A 24,526-nucleotide genomic window follows, 5' to 3' on the forward strand; every position below is an offset into this window, starting at 1 on the left:
TCAGTCTACCATGCAAATTCATAGAGACCATAAACAGATTAATAAATTATTTTGTAACTTGCCATCCAAATTATTTATTCATTTACATATTCAAAATTACTTATTAGGGCCCTGCCAGACATAAAGAACTTGAAAAGACAAATTCTCAATTGCTGTTATAGGATTAAAAAAAAATTTTTTTTGGAGGCCTACAAATCTCTGCAATTCCATTTTTTAAATATCAAGAATTAGTCACCTTGGTAACAATTGTGGTGTGTATGAAATGCTAAATATTTATTAAATAGAATTGAAAACTGACTTGTTAGTTGTTCCTCTAAAAATTTCAACTCCTGCCTCTGTCCCTCTCCTCCCCTTTGCAATGCAACTATGCCTTCAAACAGCATTCTTTAAAAGTCGGCTTTATGGCTTTGGAGGAAGAAGCTGATTTCACAGCCAGATTTGCCACTGCTGTGGAAAACAGAGTGCACATGCAAGCCAGCTGAAGTCATGCGGACTGCAAGGATTAGGGCCGCGGGGGCCTCCACTGCTGCTGTCAAATTGCAATTGGAAACAGCTTTTCCAAAGTACAGCATGAGAAATCAGGAATTCCTGTCCACAGTTCCCCAACCCACTGGGTTTTTATCAGGCTTGGTACAACCCATTAGAGATCAGAAATATGAAAATCATGATGAAACCAAACAAGAGTATTTTCTGGTTTCCAAGTTTTGTTCTGCCTGGATCCCTTCCAAGCCTGTAATTACTGTCACTCACCAGTTAATAAGGGAACCATTTCTGCCTAGGGACAGGAGCTCCAGGAAGGCTGGACCCAAAGGTCAGGCAGGCTCAGTTCAGTGACCTGCCTTCTGTCCAACCCCTGGATGTGCAAATTGTCTAACTGCTCAAATTCTTAAGTTTATCTCAGTTACTTGAACTGTATCTGTCACTTAGGGATAAAATAACTTTTGCAGAGATCATAGAAAAACTATTTAGAACATTAATAAACTAGAACCATTCAATGAAATTTTTTTTTTTTTTTTTGGGCACTCCAGCTTTAAAGGAAAGAATCTACTCTCAGGAAAACAAGCTCAAGTCAGCAATTTAGTTTAAAAAAGTAAAATAACTTTCAGGATTTGGCTTGAGATTAATGCAGATGTAGCCCAATTTCCTATACCTCTGTCTAGATTTAGCAGATCTAGAGGTCAATTATGGCCACATCCACTTCATTTGTCAGCTCTTCAATGATCTTTGAGACACAATTGCTAAAGTAGGAAAATGAATTAATCAGAGAGTTGATCAAAAAATGAGCTTATCTGATAAATTACCAGCATACCTGTTACATATGAGTCACTCATTCTGGTCACGATACAATGCTGTGTTATACATGGATTAGGTAACACCCAAAAGTGAGCCAGCTGTAACTTTTTACCTTGAAAGATTCTTAATTAAAATTCCCTTGGATGTATGATTTCCAGGCAAGGAAGGAGCTGTGATTTGATTTTTTTTTTTTAACATGCCTTAAAGACTCCAGTCAAATTCCATCTATTCAGTGAAACTTTCCTTGGTCCCCTAATTTCTCTTTTGTCTTTCTCAGCAAGTTTCTGGGACCTCTCTTCAGCACCCGACATTCTGTACAATATATGTAAGTTGCGAGTAGGTGAATATTCCCCGACTATATGCTGGGCTGTTTCCCCAAAGGCAGTGATTATGTCTTACTCATTTCTGAAGCCCTCTCCTCCCCTGTTCTGAAATTAAAAACTAGAATTCAAAACAAAACAAACAGAAAAGCCCCTTCTTTTGTCTAAAATGTATTATTAATTTCTTAGGGAAGAAGATGTTTTCAGAAAAAAGTATAGGCAAATGATGGACAAAGTTTCAGAAAGGAAGAGAAAGCTCAGGGGGAGAGCATTATGTGCAAATTGGATGTTCAGCAAAGGTAAACAAACCAAGGATCTGAAACAGTACCCAACCAACACCATAAAGCTTGCCCCAAACTGGAGCAAATTTAGACTTATTAGGACATTCTTTAAGAAGCAGCATTCAATTTTTGGACAGAAATTTTCAAAAAAACCCTTGTCCTCTAATAAAAGCAATTTCTTAAGAACACCTTAGAAATCTACTTAATGAAAAATCTATAGTTTGGAGAAACTTTTATCAAGACGGATCAAATCAAGAAAAAAAATTCTGGTTAACTATAAATTAAGTAGAATGTTCCACCAGCTGGGCCTCACCTTCAATCTGGCAATGAAATCTATTTGTTAAGAGCAATGAGACTTGAACAGCCCTTACCTTCGTGAATATACATCTTTTGAGCATCTTCAGGATGAAGTAGCCCCAGTAAAGATTAAGAATTTGCAGGACCATGAGCTGTAGGTTGAGGAAGATGCATGAAAAGAAAGGCTCAAGGTACTGCAGAGGCAGAATCAGCGTGAAATACAAAATCCTGAAAAACCAAACAGATGAGAGTATTTCATTACAGTCAAAGTACTTGTGAATTTTCAGTGAGAAAACAAATACTTTATCTCTCAAGGCATACAACACTTATTTCATTCCTAATGATGTCCAGGAAAGTCTCAAGAGAAAACAATATGATAATATTACCTTATATATCATTATTGGCAAGCCACAAAAAAATACAGTCTGCCTCCTGGGAGAAAAGTTAAAGCAAATGGAATTTTTATTGCCATGCTGCCTACACTCCAATGTTTCTCTACCTCGGTTTCCTCTCTGCAAAGAGATGAGTGTACACTAACCCCACTCACCTTCTCAGGATTGGATAACACGAGATAATGAATGTGTATATGGGGTTATTATTGCCTTTTGACACAATCTCATTTATTTGGCATCAAAAGTGAATGAGGGAAAGAAAAAAGTGAGTGAGGAATTCTACAAGAGTAAATTTTGTGGATAAAAGAGACTTTTTAAGGAACCAAAAGTTCTGTTATTACTTCTACTTCCACTTTCTAAAGTGAATTGCATACTTTATTAATCTCATAAACAGACTCCTGGACACAATTTGAACTGCCCTCGATGACCAGAATGCACAGTGCCTTCAGATACAATTGCAGTATGAAGGCTATCTGTTGTCTTCCCAAACTGCATACACTGCTAGGATTTTAGAGTTCCTGGATAGGTTTGTTTGTAAGTATATTATTCGAATTATAAAAATAATTTATTCATATAAAATTGGAAAAATAAGAAAGTTGCCCATAAAATCATGATTTTAAACAAATAATACTGTAATTTTTGTGTGTTATCTTCTATTTTTTCCTACATATATTTATTTTAATTTTAAATTAACATATAGTAAAATTGACTATTTTGGGGTGTGCAGTTCTATGAATTATAATATGTGCATAGATTTGTGTAACTACCACCACAATATGGAGACAGAGCAGTTCCATCATCCCCCAAACACCAGTGCTGTCCCTTTGTAGTCACATCCCCAGGCCTAACACTCGGCAACCCCTTATCTATTCTCCATCCCTTTAATTTTGTCTTGTCAAGAAGGCCATACAAATGGAATCATACAGTGTGTCAGCTTTTGAGACTGCCTTCTTTCACTCAGCATAGAGCCTTTGAGATTCATGCAAGTTGTGGGTATCAACAGCACGCTCCTTTTTTTTGTTATTACTGAGTTGCATTCCATTGTGTGGATGTACCCATTACAGAACATTTGTATTATTTCCAGTTTTTGACAATTATGGACAGAACTTCTATAAATATTTATGTACAGGTTTTTGTGCGCACATAAGTTTTCATTTCTCAAGGGTAAATACATAGGGTTGGGATTGCTGGGTATCACACTGAAAGTAAATGTTTACCTTTATAAGAAATTGAAAAGCTGTTTCCCAGAGTGGCTGTTTTGCATCCCTACCAGCAACGTCCAAGAGCTCCAGTTGCTGCTCATCTTGAGCAGCACTTGCTATTGTCCTGTAGAGACTTTGCCACTGTAGTAAAAGTACCACACGTGGGATCTTACGTTCAATTCCATTTAACTTTAAATCAAAAACATTTTACCTGAAAAACTTGGTGTATATTGTCTTTCCCAAATCAAAGTTTATTTCTTTAGATGTGTATATTCCTAAAGGTGAGAATACTATTCCAAGGCATACATTAAAATTATAGAAGTTCAAGGTTATATTAAAAGCTATTAAGACTTTACCAGATTATTTTCCAAAATTATAACAATTTAGAAGGTGACCAGCAATTTATGAAAGAAGAGTTTTATTGAACCCCCCTAACCAGTATTAAGTGGGTTTAAACTTTGCTAATTTAAAAAATAAAACAATTCTTTTAACATCTTTATTGGAGTATAATTGCTTTACAATATTGTGTTAGTTTCTGATGTATAACAAAGTGAATCAGCTATATGTATACATATATCCCCATATCCCCTCCCTCTTGAACCTCCCTCCCACCCTCCCTATCCCACCCCTCTAGGTGGTCACAAAGCACTGAGCTGACCTCCCTGTGCTATGCAGCTGCTTCTCACTAGCTATCTATTTTACATTTGGTAGTATATATATGTCAGTGCTACTCTCTCACTTCATCCCAGCTTACCCTTCCCCCTCCCTGTGTCCTCAAGTCTATTCTCTACATTTGCGTCTCTATTCCTATCCTGCCCCTAGGCTCATCAGAACCATTTTTTTTTAGATTCCATATATATGTGTTAGCTTACAGTATTTGTTTTTCTTTTTCTGACTTACTTCACTCTGTATGACAGACTCTAAGTCCATCCACCTCCCTACAAATAACTCAATTTCATTTCTTGTATATATGTGCCACATCTTCTTTATCCATTCATCTGTTGATGGACACTTAGGTTGCTTCCATGTCCTGGCTATTGCAAACAGTGCTGCAATGAACATTGTGTTACAGGTCTCTTTTTGAATTATGGTTTTCTCAGGGTATATGCCCAGTAGTGGGATTGCTAAGTCATATGGTAGTTCTATTTTTAGTTTCTTAAGGAACCTCCATACTGTTCTCCATAGTGGCTGTATCAGTTTACATTCCTACCAACAGTGCAAGAGGGTTCCCTTTTCTCTACATCCTCTCCAGCATTTATTGTTTGTAGAATTTTTGATAATGGCCATTCTGACTGGTGTGAAGTGATACCTCACTGTAGGTCTGATTTGCATTTCTCTACTAATTAGTGAGGCTGGGCACCCTTTCATGTGTTTTTTGGCCATCTTATATCTTCTTTGGAGAAATGTCTGTTTAGGTATTCTATTTTTGGATTGGGTTGTTTGTTTTTTAATATTGAGCTGCATGAGCTGCTTGTAAATTTTGGAGATTAACCTTTTGTCAGTTGCTTCATTTGCAAATATTTTCTCCCATTCTGAGGGTTGCCTTTTGTCTTATTTATGGTTTCCTTTGTTGTGCAAAAGATTTTAAGTTTCATTAGGTCCCATTTGTTTACTTTTGTTTTTATTTCCATTTCTCTAGGAGGTGGGTCAAAAAAGATCTTCCTGTGAATTATGTCATAGAGTGTTCTGCCTATGTTTTCCTCTAAGAGTTTTATAGTGTCTGGTCTTACATTTAGGTCCTTGCTGAGTAATCCTGGTTGTAGGTTTTTCCCTTTCATCACTTTAAAAATGTCCTGCCACTCCCCTCTGGCTTGCAGAGTTTCTGCTGAAAGATCAGCTGTTAACCTTATGGGGATTCCCTTATATGTTATTTGTTGCTTTTCCCTTGCTGCTTTTAATATGTTTTCTTTGTATTTAATTTTTGATAGTTTGATTAATATGTGTCTTGGTGTGTTTCTCCTTGCATTCATCCTGTATGGGGCTCTCTGTGCTTCCTGCACTTGACTATTTCCTTTCCCATGTTAGGGAAGTTTTCAACTATAATCTCTTCAAATATTTTCTCAGACCCTTTCTTTTTCTCTTCTTCTTCTGGGACCCCTATAATTCAAATGTTGGTGTGTTTAATGTTGTCCCAGAGGTATCTGAGACTGTCCTTAATTCTTTTCATTCTTTTTTCTTTACTCTGCTCTGCAGCAGTTATTTCCACTATTTTATCTTCCAGGTCACTTATCCATTCTTCTGCTTCAGTTATTCTGCTATTGATTCCTTCTAGAGAATTTTAAATTTCATTTATTGTTTTGTTCATCATTATCTGTTTGCTCTTTAGCTCTTCTAGGTCCTTTTTAAATGTTTCTTGTATTTTCTCCATTCTATTTCCAAGATTTTGTATCATTTTTACTATCATTATTCTGAATTCTTTTTCAGGTAGACTGTCTATTTCCTCTTCATTTGTTTGGTCTGGTGGGTTTTTACCTTGTTCCTTAAGCTGCTGCATATTTCTGTGTCTTCTCATTTTGTTTAACTTACTGTGTTTGGGGTCTCCTTTTCACAGGCTGCAGGTTAACAGTTCCTGTTGTTTTTGGTGTCTTCCCCCAGTGGGTGAGGTTGGTTCAGTGGCTTGTGTAGGCTTCTTAGTGGAGGGGACTTGTGCCTGTGTTCTTGTGAGTGGGGCTGGATCTTGTTCTTCTGGTGGGCAGGGCCACGTCCGGCAGTGTGTTTTGGGGTGTCTGTGAACTTAGTATGACTTTAGGCAATCTCTCTGCTATTGGGTGGGGCTGTGTTCCTGTTTTGCTAGTTGTTTGGCATGGGGTGTCCAGCCCTGGAGCTTGCTGGCCGTTGGGTGGAGCTGGGTCTTAAGTGTCGAGATGGAGATCTCTCAGAGAGCTCTCGCTGATTGATATTACATGGGGCCAGAAGGTCTCTGGTGGTCCAATGTCCTGGACTAGGCTCTCCCACCTTGGAGGCTCAGGTCTGACACCTGGCCGCAGCATCAAGACCCTGCCAGCCACACGGCTCAGAAGAAAAGAAGGAAAAAAGAAAAAACCACGAACAGATAGAACCACAAACCAAATGGTAAAAGAAAAACAAGGGGGGAGAGATGAGACAGTGGGATGCAGTGTGGGGTCTGACTTGGGGTTTCACCTGAGGCTTCCTTCCACCCCTGGCTACCGAGCTGCAGAGAAGGCAGGAGCTGCTGCCCCTGCAGGCTGCCCCATCCTCCCTCCAAAACAATTTCAACTTGCATTTTTTGCAACCTTTGACAGTTCCCTTTGACAGTCTGCTTAGTAGCTCTATTTCCTTTCTTTGTGAGTTATTAGTTTAAGACCTTTATTCAAAAAGCAATAATATGGGACTTCCCTGGTGCCACAGTGGTTATGAATCCGCCTGCCAATGCAGGTGACACGGGTTCAAGCCCTGGTCCAGGAAGATCCCACAGGCCGCGGAGCAGCTAAACCCTTGCGCTACAACTGCTGGGCCTGGGCTCTAGAGCCTACAAGCCACAACTACTGAGCTTGTGTGCCACAACTACTGAAGCCCGCGTGCCTAGAGCCCGTGCTCCACAAGAGAAGCCTCCACAATGAGAAGCCCGCGCACTGCAATGAAGAGTTGCCTCCGCTTATCGCAACTAGAGGAAGCCTGCATGCAGCAACGAAGACCCAATGCAGCCCAAAATAAATAAATTAGTTAATTAATTTTTTTAAAAGAAATAATATGAACTCTGAACTCAATATAACAAAAATAATAGCCATTTATCTGTTTTACTTATGTAAATTTTTTTAGAAACTTAGGAATTACAGAAAAATATAGAGAGGTTAAGTAAAAATTAAATTAAAATCTCACAACTCACAGGTAACCCAGTATATATTATGTCTGGTGAACATAATTTAAGACATCTTTCCTAAAAATATATTATTTAAGGTGTTTTTCCCCCTTCCCCATTACCACATGATTTCATATAACAGGGATCACACTATGGTTGTGATTTTTTACCCTGCTTTTATCACTCAATAATATGTTACAGAGAGCTTTCCATGACAATGAACATATTTATAAATCAGGGGTCAGCAAACATTTTTGTATAGGGACAGACAGTAAATATTTCAGGCCTCTGGGGCATTTGGTTTCGGTTGCAAAGGTTCAAGTGACCATTGTAGTGTGAAACTAGCTATAGACAATATATCAGTAAATGAGTGTGGCTGTGTGCCAGTAAAACTTTATTAACAAAAACAGTCAGTGAACTGGATTTGGCCCGTGAGCCAGTTTGCCAACCCATACTACATACCATCCTATGTAATAGCTGCGTAGAAATCCACTTATAGATCTTATAACTTATTTAGCTAATCTCTTATTGATAGACATTTAAGTTGTTTCCAAATTTTCACTGTATTATAAAGAACGCTTGTCTGCTGATGGGTGGGGCTGGGTTCCCTCCCTGTGGGTTGTTTGGCCTGAGGCAACCCAGCACTGGAGCCTGCCTGGCTCTTTGGTGGGGCTGATGGTGGACTCTGGGAGAGCTCACACCAGGGAATGCTTCCCAGAGCTTCTGCTGCCAGTTTCCTTGACCCCACGGTGAGCCACAGCCAGCCCCCACCTCTGCAGGAGACCCTCTAACACTAGCAGGACTTTGAAAGGACCTAATGGATTGAAGGACTTTGGGAGGTGGTAGTGTTAACCTAGTAGATTGACACAGAGTAGGGATTGACACTACTTAAAATAATATAGGGGACTTCTCTGGTGGCGCAGTGGTTAAGAATCCACCTGCCAGTGCAGGGGACACAGGTTTGAGCCCTGGTCCAAGAAGATCCCACATGCTGCGGAGCAGCTAAGCCCGTGCGCCACAACTACTGAGCCTGTGCTCTAGAGCCCATGAGCCACAACTACTGAGCCCATGTGCTACAACTACCGAAGCCGCATGCCTAGAGCCCGTGCTCTGCAACAAGAGAAGCCACCACAATGAGAAGTCCACGCACTGCAACGAAGAGTAGCCCCCGCTTGCCACAACTAGAGGAAGCCCGTGCATAGCAATGAGGGCCCAACGTAGCCAAAAATATTTTTTTTAAAAAAAAAAGGGAGTCAAGATGGTGCTGAAAGCATTGGGTTAGAATTCCACTCCAGCCAATTGCTTGATTAAAGGCAACCCTTGCTGAGGGTGAGGAGTTGAATAGTTGAATAGTTGGATAGTATATTTACAGAGACTACTGGTGGTTCTGGATATTTGCTAAAGAAAATGAGAGGGGAGAAGTTGCTGAGGAAAATCAAAGAATTAACAAGTTTTCCTGAAGGCTTCTTTGAGCTCTTGACTGCATCTGTGTAATCCTGAGGTACCCACCTGAGTGCTCTGCATTTGGCAGTTGTCCAAGTACTTTTGTTGCAAGAGTGATGGCAACCAAACGTTAATTTTTGGCATCATGGAAAGTGCTTTGGTTAAATTGAGAACTACTCTTTTGGAGGTTGTGTAGTCAAAAGTATTAATTAAATTGACAACAGTGAAAAAAAATAAAGAACACTGTCAGAATATTACTTATAAAGACATTTTGATAAAATTGTTTGATATTTCCTTAGAATTGCTAAAATCCTGAGTCAAAGAGTATACTCAATTTACATTTTGAAGTGTATTGCTAGATGCTTTCCAGCAAGACTGTGCCAACTCATAGTCTTGCATCCAGTGTATGAGAGTATCTGCTTCCTTGGATCTTGACCAACATTGTACTTTGTCAGCTGCTACGTAAAACAATATCACACTATTTATATATTTACATTTTTATTTCTTGTGAAGATATATATATGAGTTTTTAAAATTATTGTGATTTGTGCTTTTGTGAACTGCTTCTTCATGGTATCTATTTGTCCATTTTTCTTTTGGGGTATTTACTTTTTCTATTGACTCTTAAGTACTCTTTATATGTTAAGGATTATAATATTACTTTTTAATCATGTTAAATAACATCACATGGTTTTGATTCTTACAACTTTGTTTATAATTTTTCTTGACAAATCAATTTTTAAAACATTTGTGTAACAAAAGTTATCAATTGTTTCCTTTATATGAAACAATTGTTTCCTCCATATTAGGCTTTAAAAGGTTTTTCTCGCCCCCAACATTTTAAAATATATTTTTCCATATTTTCTTAAAATCTTGGCTCTATGTAATCTTGAGTCACTTATTTGTGCATATTCTCAATTGTAAAATGGAAGCAATGAGTACCTACCTTATGCATTCAATAAATATTTATTAAGCACCAAAGTGCTACCAGGAACTTTGTGGGAGCCAGAAATACAGCAATGAATAAAACAGACTGAAATTCCTGAACTAGAAGGGCTTACATTTTGGTGCCTGCATCCACAGGGATTATAGGAAATAATATACATAAAGCCAATTTGCTATTCTGATTTGCTGGGTCCTTAAGCAATTGTGTGCCTTATTCTGGACTCACTTAGCCTATAATGCCTTTCCCCTTTTCAATTGAAATTCTTTTCACCTATCAAAGCATGGCCCTCTCCATACCAAAATCTCTGTGCTATTCTGCTCACCTCTGAATTTATAACTTTTCTCTGGGCTCCCCTGATACCAGCTTCTTTAGAGCATTTGGCTGATTCACCCTGCCTTGCAGTAAAAGCTCTTATATTAGTTGACTCCTCATTAGCTAGCAAGCTTTCCAAAGACAGCAGCCATGATGCCTTCATCTCTGTATCCTCCCATCACCTGTTCCAGGGCGTGGTCCCATACAAGGTCTCCTACTGGGAATTTGTCAGTGTCAAAACTAACAAAGGAATCTACTAAAAAATATCTCCTTCATGCATTCTATCAGAGAATGTGAATAATTACTTAAACATATAATTAAACTCACTGTGGTCCATGCAAAGAAAGAAAAGGACAGGGAGCATATTGCAGGGTTCTGACTGAATGGAGATTTCCCTCTTCCCTCTAGTTGAAGGGAAGACACAGAAAAGAGGATTCCAGTCAGAGGAAAGGACACATACAAAACTCTCAGGTGGAGGCATCATGGAAAATTCAAGGGCTAAAAGAAGACCAGTGTGGCTTCAGGGAGAGGAGTGGCAGGGGGTGGGGGTGGGGTGAAGATAAAGCTGGATTGGTGAATGCAGCCATCTCCTGTTGGACTTGAAAGTCAAGGTCAAGGGTGTGACCTTCGTAGTAACAGCTTTGGGAAGCTTCGCCAGTTTTAGAAAGAAGAGTGATACACCTGGCCTAGAATCATCAGAGCTGGGCTCCAGGGCTAAGGCTGCTATTTTCTTGCCTGGTAACCTGCACAACCTCCCATTCCTTGGGTAGAACTAACCCCACATCTCTGAATGAGCGGCTCCAGAGAAACACACAGCCAGCTTTGCAAACTGCAGAGTCCTAGAAACAGAAGAGACTGCCATTAAACACAAATGCCTTCAGAGACAGCCAAGCCACTGCAGAGAGGAGAGGTCAATGGCATGGGCACTGGAGCCCGCTAGATTTGGATCATGGCTTCCCTGGGGTCTGCAGCAAGTTACGTAGCTTCTCTGGGCTTCAATTTCTTCTGTAATAAAACAGGTCTCACCTTGTCAGGTTGTTATGCGAATTAAATGAGTTGACAAATGGGAAGAGCTTAGCATATAGTAAGCACTCAGAAATGGTAGTTATAACATTACTATTACCATCATTATGACGAGATGGCTTTCCACCACCACCCCCTTTCCTACTGCAGAGGGCTTCGTTAATAATACAGGGAGGGCAACACCCAGGGAGGGTGCCGCTGAAATAGCTGGATTTTCTGCATATCAGGGAGAAGGAGGAGGCCGCTTTGGAGGGGAGGAGCCGGCTAAGGAGGAGTGGGGACCCTGTGCTGTGGGAGGACAGAGGGAACAGGAGGCCCAAGAAGTGAAGAGGAGTTCAGAAGGGAGGACAGCAGTTATGGGGCTTCAGTTGGCATTTTCAGGGCCTCTTTCTATGGGTCTCACTGCCCTCACTAAAAGATGGTCCAATCTCTCAGCCTTGATTTCTTCTGGTCCTTTGCTAAAAGGAGAATGGGAAGGAAAAAACACAAATCTGCCTTTCTCAATTTTGTGTATCAAGTGTGCAGACACACGAGTGAACCCACAAACACTTGCACATTTACCTTGTGGGTCCTGTGGAATCTCCCTTTTCACAGAGAATACTCCTCAATTCTGCTCTGTACGCTGGCCTTTAACCTGTACAAACGGATGCACTACCATGGTGCCTGTGGATTGCAAAGCTTGGCCTTTTTCCTGTTTGGGGTTTTTTTCCCCATTTTTACTCTTTACTCAATCACCAAAGTTTACATGGTTTGAAAAAAATCACATTGTTGGTATAAATAGTAGTTGGTTTTGCTGGGCTGATAAGGCAGCCACCAAAAGTAATTTTTCTAAGGAAAGTTAAAGGTCTTTTTTTCTTGCTAATTGTAGGTGTGAGCATTAAGCCTTTTCAGGATAACAAATACTGGTTCTACAGGTGCATAATTGCTCACCTAACATTCTAGAGATGGCTTATATTTCGAAGTGACCAAGTAGTTGAAGAAAACTTAATAATACTTAGGTAAGGCAATGATGCCTGCTCTTAATTATCAAATTTAGTAACTTAACTGGAAACATATCTCTTTTGTGTTTCAAATGTTCTGTTTCTAATCTTGATTCTTTCATGACTAGCTGTGCGATCCTGGAACTATCTTAACTTCTCATGTGAAAAACAAACAGGGTTGCAACGCTTCAACAATATCTATGACACGAAAGGCAAGAAGAGGTAAGGACTATTCCCGGCAGGTGACAACTGAATGCAGAATGTGATCCTGGGCCAAATCCAATAGTGAGGGAAAAAAGCAATGAAAGGCACTATCGGATCAACTGACAAAACTGAAACATGGATGGTAGATTGCTACCTTTCCTGAAATTGATAACTATACTGTGATTCTGTAGAAAAATGTCCTTGTCCTTAGGAAATACACACTGAACTATTTAGGATTAAAAGGACGTGATGGTTTCAACTTTCAACTGGTTCAGAAAAAATATGTATACATATATATATGTATATATATACACACACACCCACATGTGTGAGCACGTGTGTGTGTGTGTGTTGAGAGAGAAAGAGAAAGAGAAACAGAGAGAGAGGAAAAAATGACAAAGCAAATGGGGGAAACGTTAACTAGTAAATCTGGGTAAAGGCAATATGTAAGAGTTCTCTGTGATATACTTGAAATTATCCTGTGAGCTTAAAATTATTTCCAAACACATAAATGAATAAAGGGGTTGGACTAAATTATGAATTTAAAATTCTAAAATTCTATGGACTGTTGTCGCTGTCCTTCATAAGTTTACAAGCAGCAACAGAAGTGCCAAGCCTGTGGGGTGTGGGAAGGAGCTCCCCTGAGGGCTCCTTGTTGAACGAGATGCAGAGCAAACACCTGCAGTGTCATTTGCCCTCTCCTCTATAAGCTTTGTGACTGGAAAGCCCAGTTCTGAGATACTTCAACAGAGCCTCTCTGGCACGGTGCAGGCCCTCCTCTCCTCTGATGACTGTGGGAAGGGCACTGTGCCATCCCAGGAGGGCAAGGAAGCTGACCCTGGCACCATCAGACCCCTGCTCTGCCCCTGACTCACCATTCAGAACAGAGGCTCCAGGCCTTAGGAGGAAAGAAAGGACCATCGTGTCCTCACTCTTGTCTCTCTCTGATGGACATCAGCTTAGAGCACTGCTGTATGCTTTCAGCTTTGTTGTGTCTCGTCTTTTCTTAAAACTGTCCTCTCTCTGATAGCCATTTCAAGGGTTTATATGGCCTCATTGCCCACAAAATTCTCCTTCGTATGAGGCTTCTCAGGGCACCATTTTTCTATACCAGTGAGACCTGGATCATCAAAAGATGAAGCCCAAAGTCCTGTGAACCACTGGTGGGGAAAATAAAGTTACCACTAGCATATGTACCCTTGGAGATAAGGAAGCTATTTATTTGAGTATTATTCACTGTTGGAAATGTTTTATTTTTTATTTTCTTAACCATTTTTAAAATTGAAGTCTATTTAATTTACAGTGTTGTGTTAGTTTCAAGTGTACAGCAGTGATTCAGTTATACATATAGGTATCTATTCTTTTTCAGATTCTTTTCCATTATAGGTTATTATAAGATATTGAATATAATTCCTTTGTAGGTCCTTGTCGTTTATCTATTTTATATATAGTACTGTGTACCTATTAATCCCAAAGCCCTAATTTATCCCTCCCCCTGTTTCCCCTTTAGTAACCATACTTTGTTTTCTATGTTTGTGAGTCTATTTCTGTTTTGTAAATAAATTCCTTTGCATCATTTTGTTAGATTCCACATATAAGTGATATCATATGATTATTTGTCTTTCTCTGTCTTATTGTACTTCACTTAGTATGATAATCTCTAGGTCCATACATATTGCTGCAAATGGCATTATTTCATTCTTTGTCACAGCTGAGTAATATTCCATTGTATATATGTACCACATCTTCTTTATCCATTAATTTGTCAGTGGACAATTAGGTTGCTTCCATGTCATGGCTATTGTAAATAGTGCTGCAATAAACACTGGGGTGCATGTATCTTTTTGAATTAGAGTTTTCATCTTTTCCAAGATATATGCTTAAGAGTGGGATTGTAGTGGGATCACATGGTAACTCTATTTTTTAGTTTCTTAAGGAGTCTCCATATTGTTCTCCTTAGTGACTTCACTGACTTACATTCCCACTGACAGTGTAGGAGGGTTCCTTTTTCTCCACACCCTCTCTAGCAATTATTATTTGTAGACTTTTGTAGACTTTTAAATGATGGCCATTCTGACTAGTGTGAGGTGATACCTCATTGTAGTTTTGATTTGCAGGAAATGTTTTATTTTTTTCTTTTTGGAATATCCAAAAAATATGGGTCAGTATTAATAGCCTTCAAATACATGGAAAAGGTGGTGGATACAAAGATTTCTTCTACTGCCATCATGAACTGCTGCAGGCTAGGAGCTGCGTCTCACTCATCTGTGAGCTCCTCACAACATCTAGCAGTGGTGAGTTCCAGAAACAAAGCAATGAGCCAGCACTGCCACTCGGAAACTTCAGTTGAAACAGTGCTCCTTCCCTTCAGATCAATCAGCCTGGACTAAATTATTATCTGCTCTTTTTATTTATGGAGGAAAATTGTCAGGAGTCAGGGGCATCGTTTATCTGACCTTCGGAGGGTCTTTCTAACCGAATGATCTCGGGTGGTATTTGTATAATATTCAAGTAGATAGATACGTCCAATAATTCACAAATATAGAAGTCATTATTTTAATACAATAGTTGGGAATACAATGTGAATAACGTAAGCCTGAGATTTAAATGTTTTTGAAGAAAAATGCAAATAAATGGGGGTAACCAGGCAATTAGATTAAAGCAGTTTGGCCAGTGCCAACTGGAATGTCTACCTAATGTTGACAGTAACACTGTTTAGAAAATCAAGGTAATTAACTCTTGCTGACACTGACTGAAAACTGGCTAAATTAGATCCCTGAAAAGAGCAGGAAGAAAGGAGAATTGGGGACACAGTTGTATGGACACAAAAGGAAACTCATGAGGGGAAAGCAAATCTGCTTGAGGCTGGGGGAATAAAAGGAAAGGAGAAGAAAGGGAAAGACACGCATGATGTAAAACTCCTGTTCTGGGCTTCGCTGGTGGCGCAGTGGTTGAGAGTCCACCTGCCGATGCAGGGGACACAGGTTCGTGCCCCGGTCCGGGGAGATCCCACATGCCACGGAGCGGATAGGCCCGTGAGCCATGGCCACTGAGCCTGCGCGTCTGGAGCCTGTGCTCCGCAACGGGAGAGGCCACAACAGTGCGAGGCCCGCGTACCGCAAAAACAAACAAAAAAGCAAAAAAAAAAACTCCTGTTCTTTTTCTCAAGGTTTCAGACGACTTTCAGATGGCACCACCCCAGTCACCTTTCTCCCCACTCAACCCTTCACCTCACCACAAAATGTACAACAAAAGCAGTTGAGAAGAACAGAGCAACTAGATGGCGAACCACCTCCCACAGAACCTCTAAAATATCTGAATCTTGAAATGGGCCTGTCTGCACTTTGTTTGGTCCATGGTAAATTCCCAACAAATCTGGACTAATAAAATATCCTTGAAAAGTGAGTCTGCAGAGTTACAAGTTTTAGACAGATGGTGGGAGCCAGACTAACAACAAGGAACTGACTTTTCCTCTTTGGTACCACCACTTGGTTGTGTAACATGTTCAAGCTGATGGGATGGCTATTTAAGTCAGAGTAATACACTGCAACTAATGCTTTCAAAAACCATGAAAAACCCATCTCCCAAACTTCCAATAGCTTGGTGAGGTTCTCCTTAAGCTTCCAAACAATGAAGATCAGTCAATGTCAGTACAGAAGAATTTTTACCCGCAAAAAATTTTTTCAGTCAAGTCTGTTAATACTGGTTTATTCACAGCCCAACCTCCTGAAGACAGCAAACAGTGGTATTGGTTGCCCTCTGCAGTAGGCTGGTGAATTCAGCAAAGTATCAAGATCAAGAAAATGCCAAATGCATGTAACTAATTCTCCTTGAAATCCAGAAATGCTGGCAAGAGAATGAGTTCTTAAATCTAGGAATTTTTTTTTTAATAATGTCTTTATTTCTTCTGGTTTGATCATTCTCCTTTCTTTTTTTCTTTTTTTTCTTTTTTTTGCAGTATGCAGGCCTCTCACTGTTGTGGCCTCTCCCATTGTGGAGCACAGGCTCCAGACACGTAGGCTCAGTGGCCATGGCTCACAGGCCCAGCCGCTCCGCGGCATGTGGGATCTTCCCGGACCGGGGCACGAACCCGTGTCCCCTGCTTCGGCAGGCAGACTCTCAACCACTGCACCACCAGGGAAGCCTCTCCTTTCTTTTTCTTTTTAATTTTTATTCATTTATTTATTTTTGGCTGCATTGGGTCTTCGTTGCTGTGCATGGGCTATCTAGTTGCGGTGAGTGGGGGTTACTCTTCGTTGTGGTGCGCGGGCTTCTCATTGTGGTGGCTTATCTTGTTGTGGAGCACGGGCTCTAGCTACGTGGGCTTTAGTTGTCGTGGCGCGCAGGCTCAGTAGTTGTGGCTTGTGGGCTCTAGAGTGCAGGCTCAGTAGTTGGGGCACACGGGCTTAGTTGCTCCATGGTATGTGGGATCTTCCCGGACTAGGAGTCGACCCTGTGTCCCTTGCACTGGCAGGTGGATTCTTAACCTCTGTGCCACCAGGGAAGTCACTTAAATCTAGGATTTTAAAGTTGAGGGTATGTGGGGAAGTAACACTCTACTCAACCCCAACCCGATGTTCGACTGTCTATGAGGCAGAGTTAGCTGGCCTGTTGATTTTGAGACATCATGGGAAGGTCCGAGGCGAAGATCCTTTGATGCTGAATCAGTAGTCAACCACAGCAGCAATACTTAGAAGCTTCTCAGAGAGTTCTCCAGACTGAGAACTTCCATGGTGTGTGCTTTAAAAATATCTCTACAGGGCTTCCCTGGTGGCACAGTGGTTGAGAGTCCGCCTGCCGATGCAGGGGACACGGGTTCGTGCCCCAGTCCGCGAAGATCCCACATGCCGCAGAGCGGCTGGGCCCGTGAGCCATGGCTGCTGAGCCTGCGCATCTGGAGCCTGTACTCCGCAACGGGAGAGGCCACAACAGTGAGAGGCCCGCGTACCACAGCAACACAACAAAATCTCTACAAATTATTTGAAACTATTCCCATCAAGAAATCGAGTCTAAATTTCCTTCCCTTAAATATGAGCTGGCCTTAGTGACTTGGATTCAATGAAGAAAATGAGGCTGGAAGTGACATGCTGTGACTTCTGAAGTTGGGTTATAAAAGGAGACAGCATCTGCCAAGCTCTCTCTTGAACTGCTCACCCTTGAAATCCATCTGCTGTGCTAAGAGAAGGTCAGGCCAGTGGAGGGGCATGGGCATGTGTTCCAGCTGACAGGCCCAGCAGTGGTCCCAACCAGCAATCAGCATCAACCAGCTGATGTCACGGGTGTCACCTGAACCTTGTGAGTGAGGAAGCCTTCAAGAAAACTCCAACCTTGACTGGCCAGCGACCATCTGACTGTAATCACATGAGTAAAAACCATGTAGATGATGCCTGTCAACTCCCAGATCCATAAGAAATAGTAATAATAATGTATTGTTGTTTTAAGAAAGAGCCCTGCAAAACATGGCGTGTTGGTAAAGTCTGGCCTACAGCCCGTTTTTCTACAGCCAGTGATCTAAGCTAGGTTTGGTACATTTTTAAAGGGTTGTAAAAGAATCAGAACCAAACAAAGAAAAACATGCAACAGAGACCATATATGTCCCTCAAAGGCTAAAACAGTTATTCTATGGCCCTTTATAAAAAAAAGTTTGCTCACTACTGCCTTAAGCCACTAAATTTTTCAAAAGGTTTGTTTACAGCTATAGATAACTGGAACACATGGTACTTTTTGAACAAAATAAGTGTCACCAATGGGCAAATGCTGGATTTAGAGCACCATGAAAGTCACACTGAAAAGCCACAACTCAACTGCTATCTGCAAGTCAATACTTACCCTATCAATAGTTGCTATTGTACAATATTCTAATTTCATAAACACACCTGATCAGCCAAAGCAAAAGTGATGGTAATATGATTCGTCAACCAAGAAGAATATCTTAAACATGTATCTCAGATTTGATTCTAGATTAAACTTCAAATTCTCAGAGACTCATTCATAATTTTAGTAATAACAGCTGGCATTTACTGAATCCTTACTATGTTCCAGATGCTGTTCTAAGCTATTTCATATGTATTACTTCAATTAAGGCTCATGACAACCCTTATTTACATTTTACAGATGAGAAACTGAGGCACAGAGAAATGATCTAACCTGTACAAGATCACACAGGTAGTAAGTCTGGAGCCAGGACTGACTTGCATCTGTGAAATTCATCACTGCATGATGCTGCTCCTCTCCAGAAAAAAATGTCTAATCAAGACACCCAGTCCTGGGTTAAAGAACACACCTGGCTTCCACAGGGCAGGCAGCACCCACACTCTCTTACCAGTCTTCCCTGCATGCTGCTAGTTAAGGGTGCTCTCCACCCACAAGGGATCAGGCCTGAAACCTGGGTCCCCATTTCATTCTGCTGGAACCTAGTACCTCCAATAGCACTAGCTTTTCTGTTGAGAATATCTGAAACTCTAGACTATCCCCAAACTACAGTTAGTTTTAAGCTGTTCTTTCCAAACCATCAATGTCTTCCTCACATTTTTCCTCTGGTTTCTGTCAATCAACACATGGAAAATTATGCTTGCCAAAGGAATGATTGTCAGGAGAGACACAACATAGGTTCTATGTTGCCAGCTCTTGGCTAAACAAAATCAACAGACCGACCAAGAGCCAGTGGTCCAAATCACTGTTAGGACCAGTGATCATGGAAAATGAAATCAGCATCAGTTTCCTCATCTGCAAACTGGAAGTGATGATACCTATCTTTATGATTTGTTGTGTAGCTAGTGCCAAGATGTATAAAGGGCCTAATCCAGTGTCTGGCATTCAATTAATGGTGGTTATAACTATTGCAATTTTAACACAGAATTTGCCTCTCTTTTAAAGAGCTGATAATTGGCCAATGACATTTCACTGAATAACTGGAAAAGCTGTTAATCACAAAGAAAGATCCAGATTCATGAAATCAGACACAGAGTAAGAGTTGCTGCTTCCTATTGGTTACACATCTTTAATCTCCCTTTGTAACAAGCCTTTTCACATTGGAAGGTGTGGTTTTAATTATCTATAAAAATATCTCCTTCACATTCTTCTTTCCAGCTGAACTTGGCACAAATAGCTGGAGATCAGTGTAAGAAAGAAAGAAAGGGCAATGCTCCAACCTGAACAACATGCAAGGCCACCTCAGCACAGTGACCAAAGGCACACACAGAACCTTGTCTACTCACCAGAAGGGAAAAATAATGAGGCGGCTGATGAAAAATACGATGGAGAAGATGAAAAACAGGATGTTACAGGTTTGCTTCCATCCGGCATAAGAAAACATCTTAGCAGACTGAGAAAATAGAAAGAAATTGCATTCAGATAGGGTGATATTCATGTAAAATTTTTAAATTAAATATTTATAAATTAAATTATACCTGGGATTTGCTTCAAAATCTTGGTGGGAGTTGGGTTATGGATGAGAAATAGCTGAAACAAGATTGGCTATATTGATAACTGTTAAAGCTGGATGATGGGTCCATTGGGCCCATTATACTCTTTACCTTGTCATATGTTTGAAACTTTGCATAATATAATGTTTAAAAAATTAGTTAGAATGACTGTAATATTACTCCTGTATTTCACAAGCACTACAAATTAGCATAATTAATTTTAGCATGTATTTTATCTGGGCATTTATTGAATTTCTCCATTTAACTGGGAGGAGAGCTGAATTGAAGAAAGGCTGGGATATGAGTGAAGTCCTGGGCTGGGCTGGGCATGTTGCAATCAAGGCAGCTACTTTAAGGCAGATGACAGAAGAAGTGGAGTTAGGAGGCAGCCCTTGGGGCCATGCCCTGCTTGAAGTAAAGTTTCAAGCACTTGATTTTCTCTACTTACTTTATGCTAGCCTGTAGTGCTCATATTATCTGTGTTGAGTGAAAAGAATTACAGAAAATGTTGTTTAATGTGGTACTAATGTAATGAGGATTTTCTCTTGCATTATCCAGCGGGGCCCAAGGCTGAATGGGAAAGAGTCTGAAGTTGGGGCTGGAAGGTGGGCAGGTGGGTGGTGTGGCTTAGCCCTACCAGTTTCAGAACTGAAATCACCCAGGAACCTCAAGGCCCATCTAGAACAAGAGAAGCAGCTTATTATATTTCAGGAATGGTTTACATTGCATTTTCCATACCTACCATGGGGTAAGAATGTGATCAGACTATGGGATTGGCAGGGGCCCAAAAGGGAACAGCCTCCATTGCTGAGACAGAAGTCTGGCATGCCAGCTGGGCAGGACTTGCGTATGGGGAGAAAGGCCAGAAGTTTAGAGGGCTTGGAATGGAGTGGGGAGCTGTTTGAAGGGTCAGAAGGTAGGCCAGGCTGGGAAGCTAGAGATGTGCATAGGCATGAAGAATGCTACTTTGCCCCCACTTGTAATGGCAAAGTAGCACTCCTTTGGGCAAATGCACACGTGGCCTATTCTGGGCTGTGCAGAGATGGATATCAGAGAGTAACCCCTCTCCTTTGCTAAGTGTCAGTCAAGATACTGTTAAAGTGTTGGGTCCTGGATCTAAACTTAACATGCAGAAAACTAGAGAGGATCATGAAGATGCATGAAGAAGGCACAAGGTTGCTTATGAGTAAAAATTGTAGATGCTGAGGCTGTTCTTCCTTGCAAAGAAAGAACAAAGAAATGACCCAACAACTGTCTTAAGGAACATGAAAGATTAATAGTCTCCACCTTTAGGAAGGTCTAAACAGGGCTAAAAGTTGTACCATGTCTGGGTTCAATTAGAACTTGACTGAGAGGACAAACACTAAAACAAACTACTTGAGGAAGCTACGGAATAGGCACTCCTGGAGAATATAAAAAATCAGCCCCACACCACTATTCAATGTTGTTTCTACCACCAGCTGATGGAGGGTAGTGGCCTCGCTCACTGAACCTCAAGTTAGATCCTGACTTGTGAATCAAGGATTATTGATGATCATTAACGACATGAAGCTGTTCTCATAGTTTATCCATGTAGGGACCTGAGTTTGACATTTCATTTTTCTTCTGTTTTTTACCTAAGGACCTCAGAACATTTTCAAACGATAGTGAGCTAAACTGCACAATATACCCTAAGAGGCAGATATGACTTCTCATGCTACAGCTGAGGATAGAAACAAAGCATTAAGTGATTTGTCCAGGTCACCTAGGGAGCTATGTCATGTCAATGGCAGGGTAGACAGGGATAACACGGTGCTTATTCCCAGTCCCAACACCTAACGCTCCCTTTTAGTAACACAATGAAACTGTTTTTACGGTGGACACACACCAAAGGCAATTGAACTAGAGGGTTAGAAGAATAGAGTAGCATAAAATTTTTAACTCATGGCCAATTTGGTCTTAATTTTCAGGCAGGGTTTCTGAGATATGATCGGAGAAGGAGGTAATTATAGCAGAGATGGCTACATTCAGAGAGCAACACACGGAAAAACTGGCACAATCCTTCTTCTGCTAAGCCACGTGTTGCCCTGAAGCACATATAATAATCTTGACCATTAGAATGGTATTTACATGTCTAATTACGATTACGTACAAGAAATACAATTCTGTACACAGCTAATATTTTAACAACAGCCAGTTGCTTTGAAATGGCTTCAAATGACTTCTGGTTATATCTAGAACAGGGTTTGGCAAATTACAGTTCAGCCTATGGGCTAAAGCTGGTCAGCCCTTGAGTTAAGAAGGGTAAGAATGGTTTTCACATTTTTAAAGGGGTATAAGAGAAAAGAAAAAACAACGAAAAAGAAAAATATGTGACAAGAGATCCTATGAGGCCCACAAAGCTAGATTTACTACCTGGCTCTTTACCAAAAAGTTTGCTGAACCCTGATCTAGAAGAACAAGATCTTATTAAATTAAATTTAATTTCTTCCATATCAACTTACATTCAATTATTAGCCCTTGAAGAGGCAATCCTGAATGCAAATGGGTTAGCATCATTTTCCCCGGCTTCATTATAAATGAGTATATTTAAATTATGAACAATGTGGCTCTAAGTACAGCAGGACCCACTGCCTCAGGGTAAACAGGAACCAAAGCACATCAGAAACATGTAGAGAAAACAATCCTAATTTTGCATCGTTCCTTATATTTTGTGTGGTTTGGGATTAGGAAGATTCTTGTTTTAATGTCCCCTGCTCTGAAACATTCCTTCCTTAGAAAATAAATGTCATTTAAATAAACATCGGCTCTCATTCCTTAAAGCTGGAGGAGGGTCCATGCAGGGAGGTGCAAGCATTCACTGCGTATTTAGCTTTGCTTAAGTGAATATACGGTGCCGACCAACTTTAAAAATCTACAATGTCATAGTCCAAGTTTTCCGTTTAAAAGCTTAGAGTTCATTCCTTCTTCAGATACCTCAGCTTACTTCCTAAGCTAATATCTGCATGCAACTTTCATAAGTGGAATCCCACAAATTAACCTCTCTCTCGAGTACCATGGAGAAAAAAGGTTAGAAACTAAAAACTGAAAGCTTTCCTTTCTTTGAGCTTGAAAGATCTGGGGACCTAGAGACATCTGCAGACTTTGGGTGTTTTCAGGACAGAGAGCTCTGCTAAATCACTCACAGACAATTCTTCCTGTGAGGAGTCACATTAAACTCAGGACATGGTATTGTTATTAGTTTTTTAATGGCAAACGTTTACCTCCAGCCAAATGTCGGCCGCATCGTGTAAAATCATCACGAGGGTCCCACTGCGAATATAATTAGCACACCAAGAGAAGCTCATCAAACTAACAGCAGCCAGGTGGTGGATGACATGAGCTAGAAAATCCTATATAATGAGGGGAAATGGAAACCATTAAGCAAATGCAGTTATTTCTCAATCACTGGAAGAGATAATAATAATAATAATTTTAAAACTAACAACTGACATCTGCATATTTTGAACTTTGTAAAATGCTTTCACGTTTATTCTTAAGCACAATCCTTGTGAGGGAGATATAACAAGTGTTATCCTCATTGATTAAGTCATTTAACTTTGAGATAGCATTGAATAGTTGTCATCTAAGTCCTAATATCTGCTGTTCTTCCCACTGTTCTACACTGGATATATGTACACACACACACACACACACACACACACAAAGACATACATACACACCCAAGCATATTCCTGTGTACATTTACATTTATTGTTAATTCCCTGCCTAATTCCAAGACAAATATAATAAAACTACACAACTATTAAAATAAGAGTTACTGCATATGAAATAAGGAACAAATGAAAGTGGAATAACTACAGTAGCAAAATACTCCACACCCACCAGGATAGCTAAAATAAAAAAGACAAACAATAACAAGAGTTGGCTAGGATGTGGAGAAGCTGGAACCCTTATACATTGCTGGTAGGAATGTAAAATGGCATGGCTGCTTTGTTAGAGTCTAACAATTCCCCCAAAGGTTATACATAGGACTACTATGTAGTCTAGCAATTCCACCCCTAGGTATATACATGAGAGAAATAAAAATATATGTTCGTGCAAAAATTTGCGCATCAGTGTTCATAGTAGCATTATTCATAATAGCCAAAAAGGTAGAAACAACTCAAATATCCATCGATTGATAAATGCATAAACAAAATGTAGTATATCCATACAATGGAATATTATTCATTAATAAAAAGGAATGAATCATTATGCTAAGTGAAAGGAGCCAGATACAAAAAAACATATATTGTATGAGTCCATTTATATGAAATATCCGAAAGAGGCAAACGCATAGAGGCAGAAAGTAGATAGTGGTTGCCTGGGGCTGTGGAGGTTAGAAGAAATGGGGAGTGACTGCTAAAGGGTACAGGATTTCTATTTGAGGTGATGGAAATAGAACTGACTGTGGTGATGACTGCAGAATTCTACAAATATACTCAAAACCATTGCATTATGCACTTTAAATAGATTAATTGTATGGTCTGTGAATATCCTGATTAAAACGTTTAAAAAAACTTAAAGACTTCAGTTTCCTTGTAGCCAAAGTAAAAGAATAAACATGA

The 24,526-nt window shown here is 40.2% G+C and overlaps 1 protein-coding gene across 2 annotated transcripts in view; it reads right to left on the reverse strand.

Moving 5' to 3' along the window:
- The window catches only part of CERS3 (ceramide synthase 3), a 132,131-nt gene that overhangs the window by 39,434 nt on the left and 68,171 nt on the right, over positions 1–24,526 (reverse strand). For both annotated transcript variants that reach the window (XM_079913516.1, XM_079913517.1), the window contains exons 9-11: positions 23,180–23,308; positions 19,731–19,837; positions 2,266–2,419 (exon numbers count right to left, since the gene is read on the reverse strand). In XM_079913516.1, coding sequence (XP_079769642.1) covers positions 2,266–2,419; positions 19,731–19,837; positions 23,180–23,308 — 390 coding nt within the window. The remainder of the gene's footprint in view (positions 1–2,265; positions 2,420–19,730; positions 19,838–23,179; positions 23,309–24,526) is intronic.

This window comes from Stenella coeruleoalba, assembly GCF_951394435.1.
Source record: "Stenella coeruleoalba genome assembly, chromosome: 2".
Taxonomy (NCBI): Eukaryota; Metazoa; Chordata; class Mammalia; order Artiodactyla; family Delphinidae; genus Stenella; species Stenella coeruleoalba.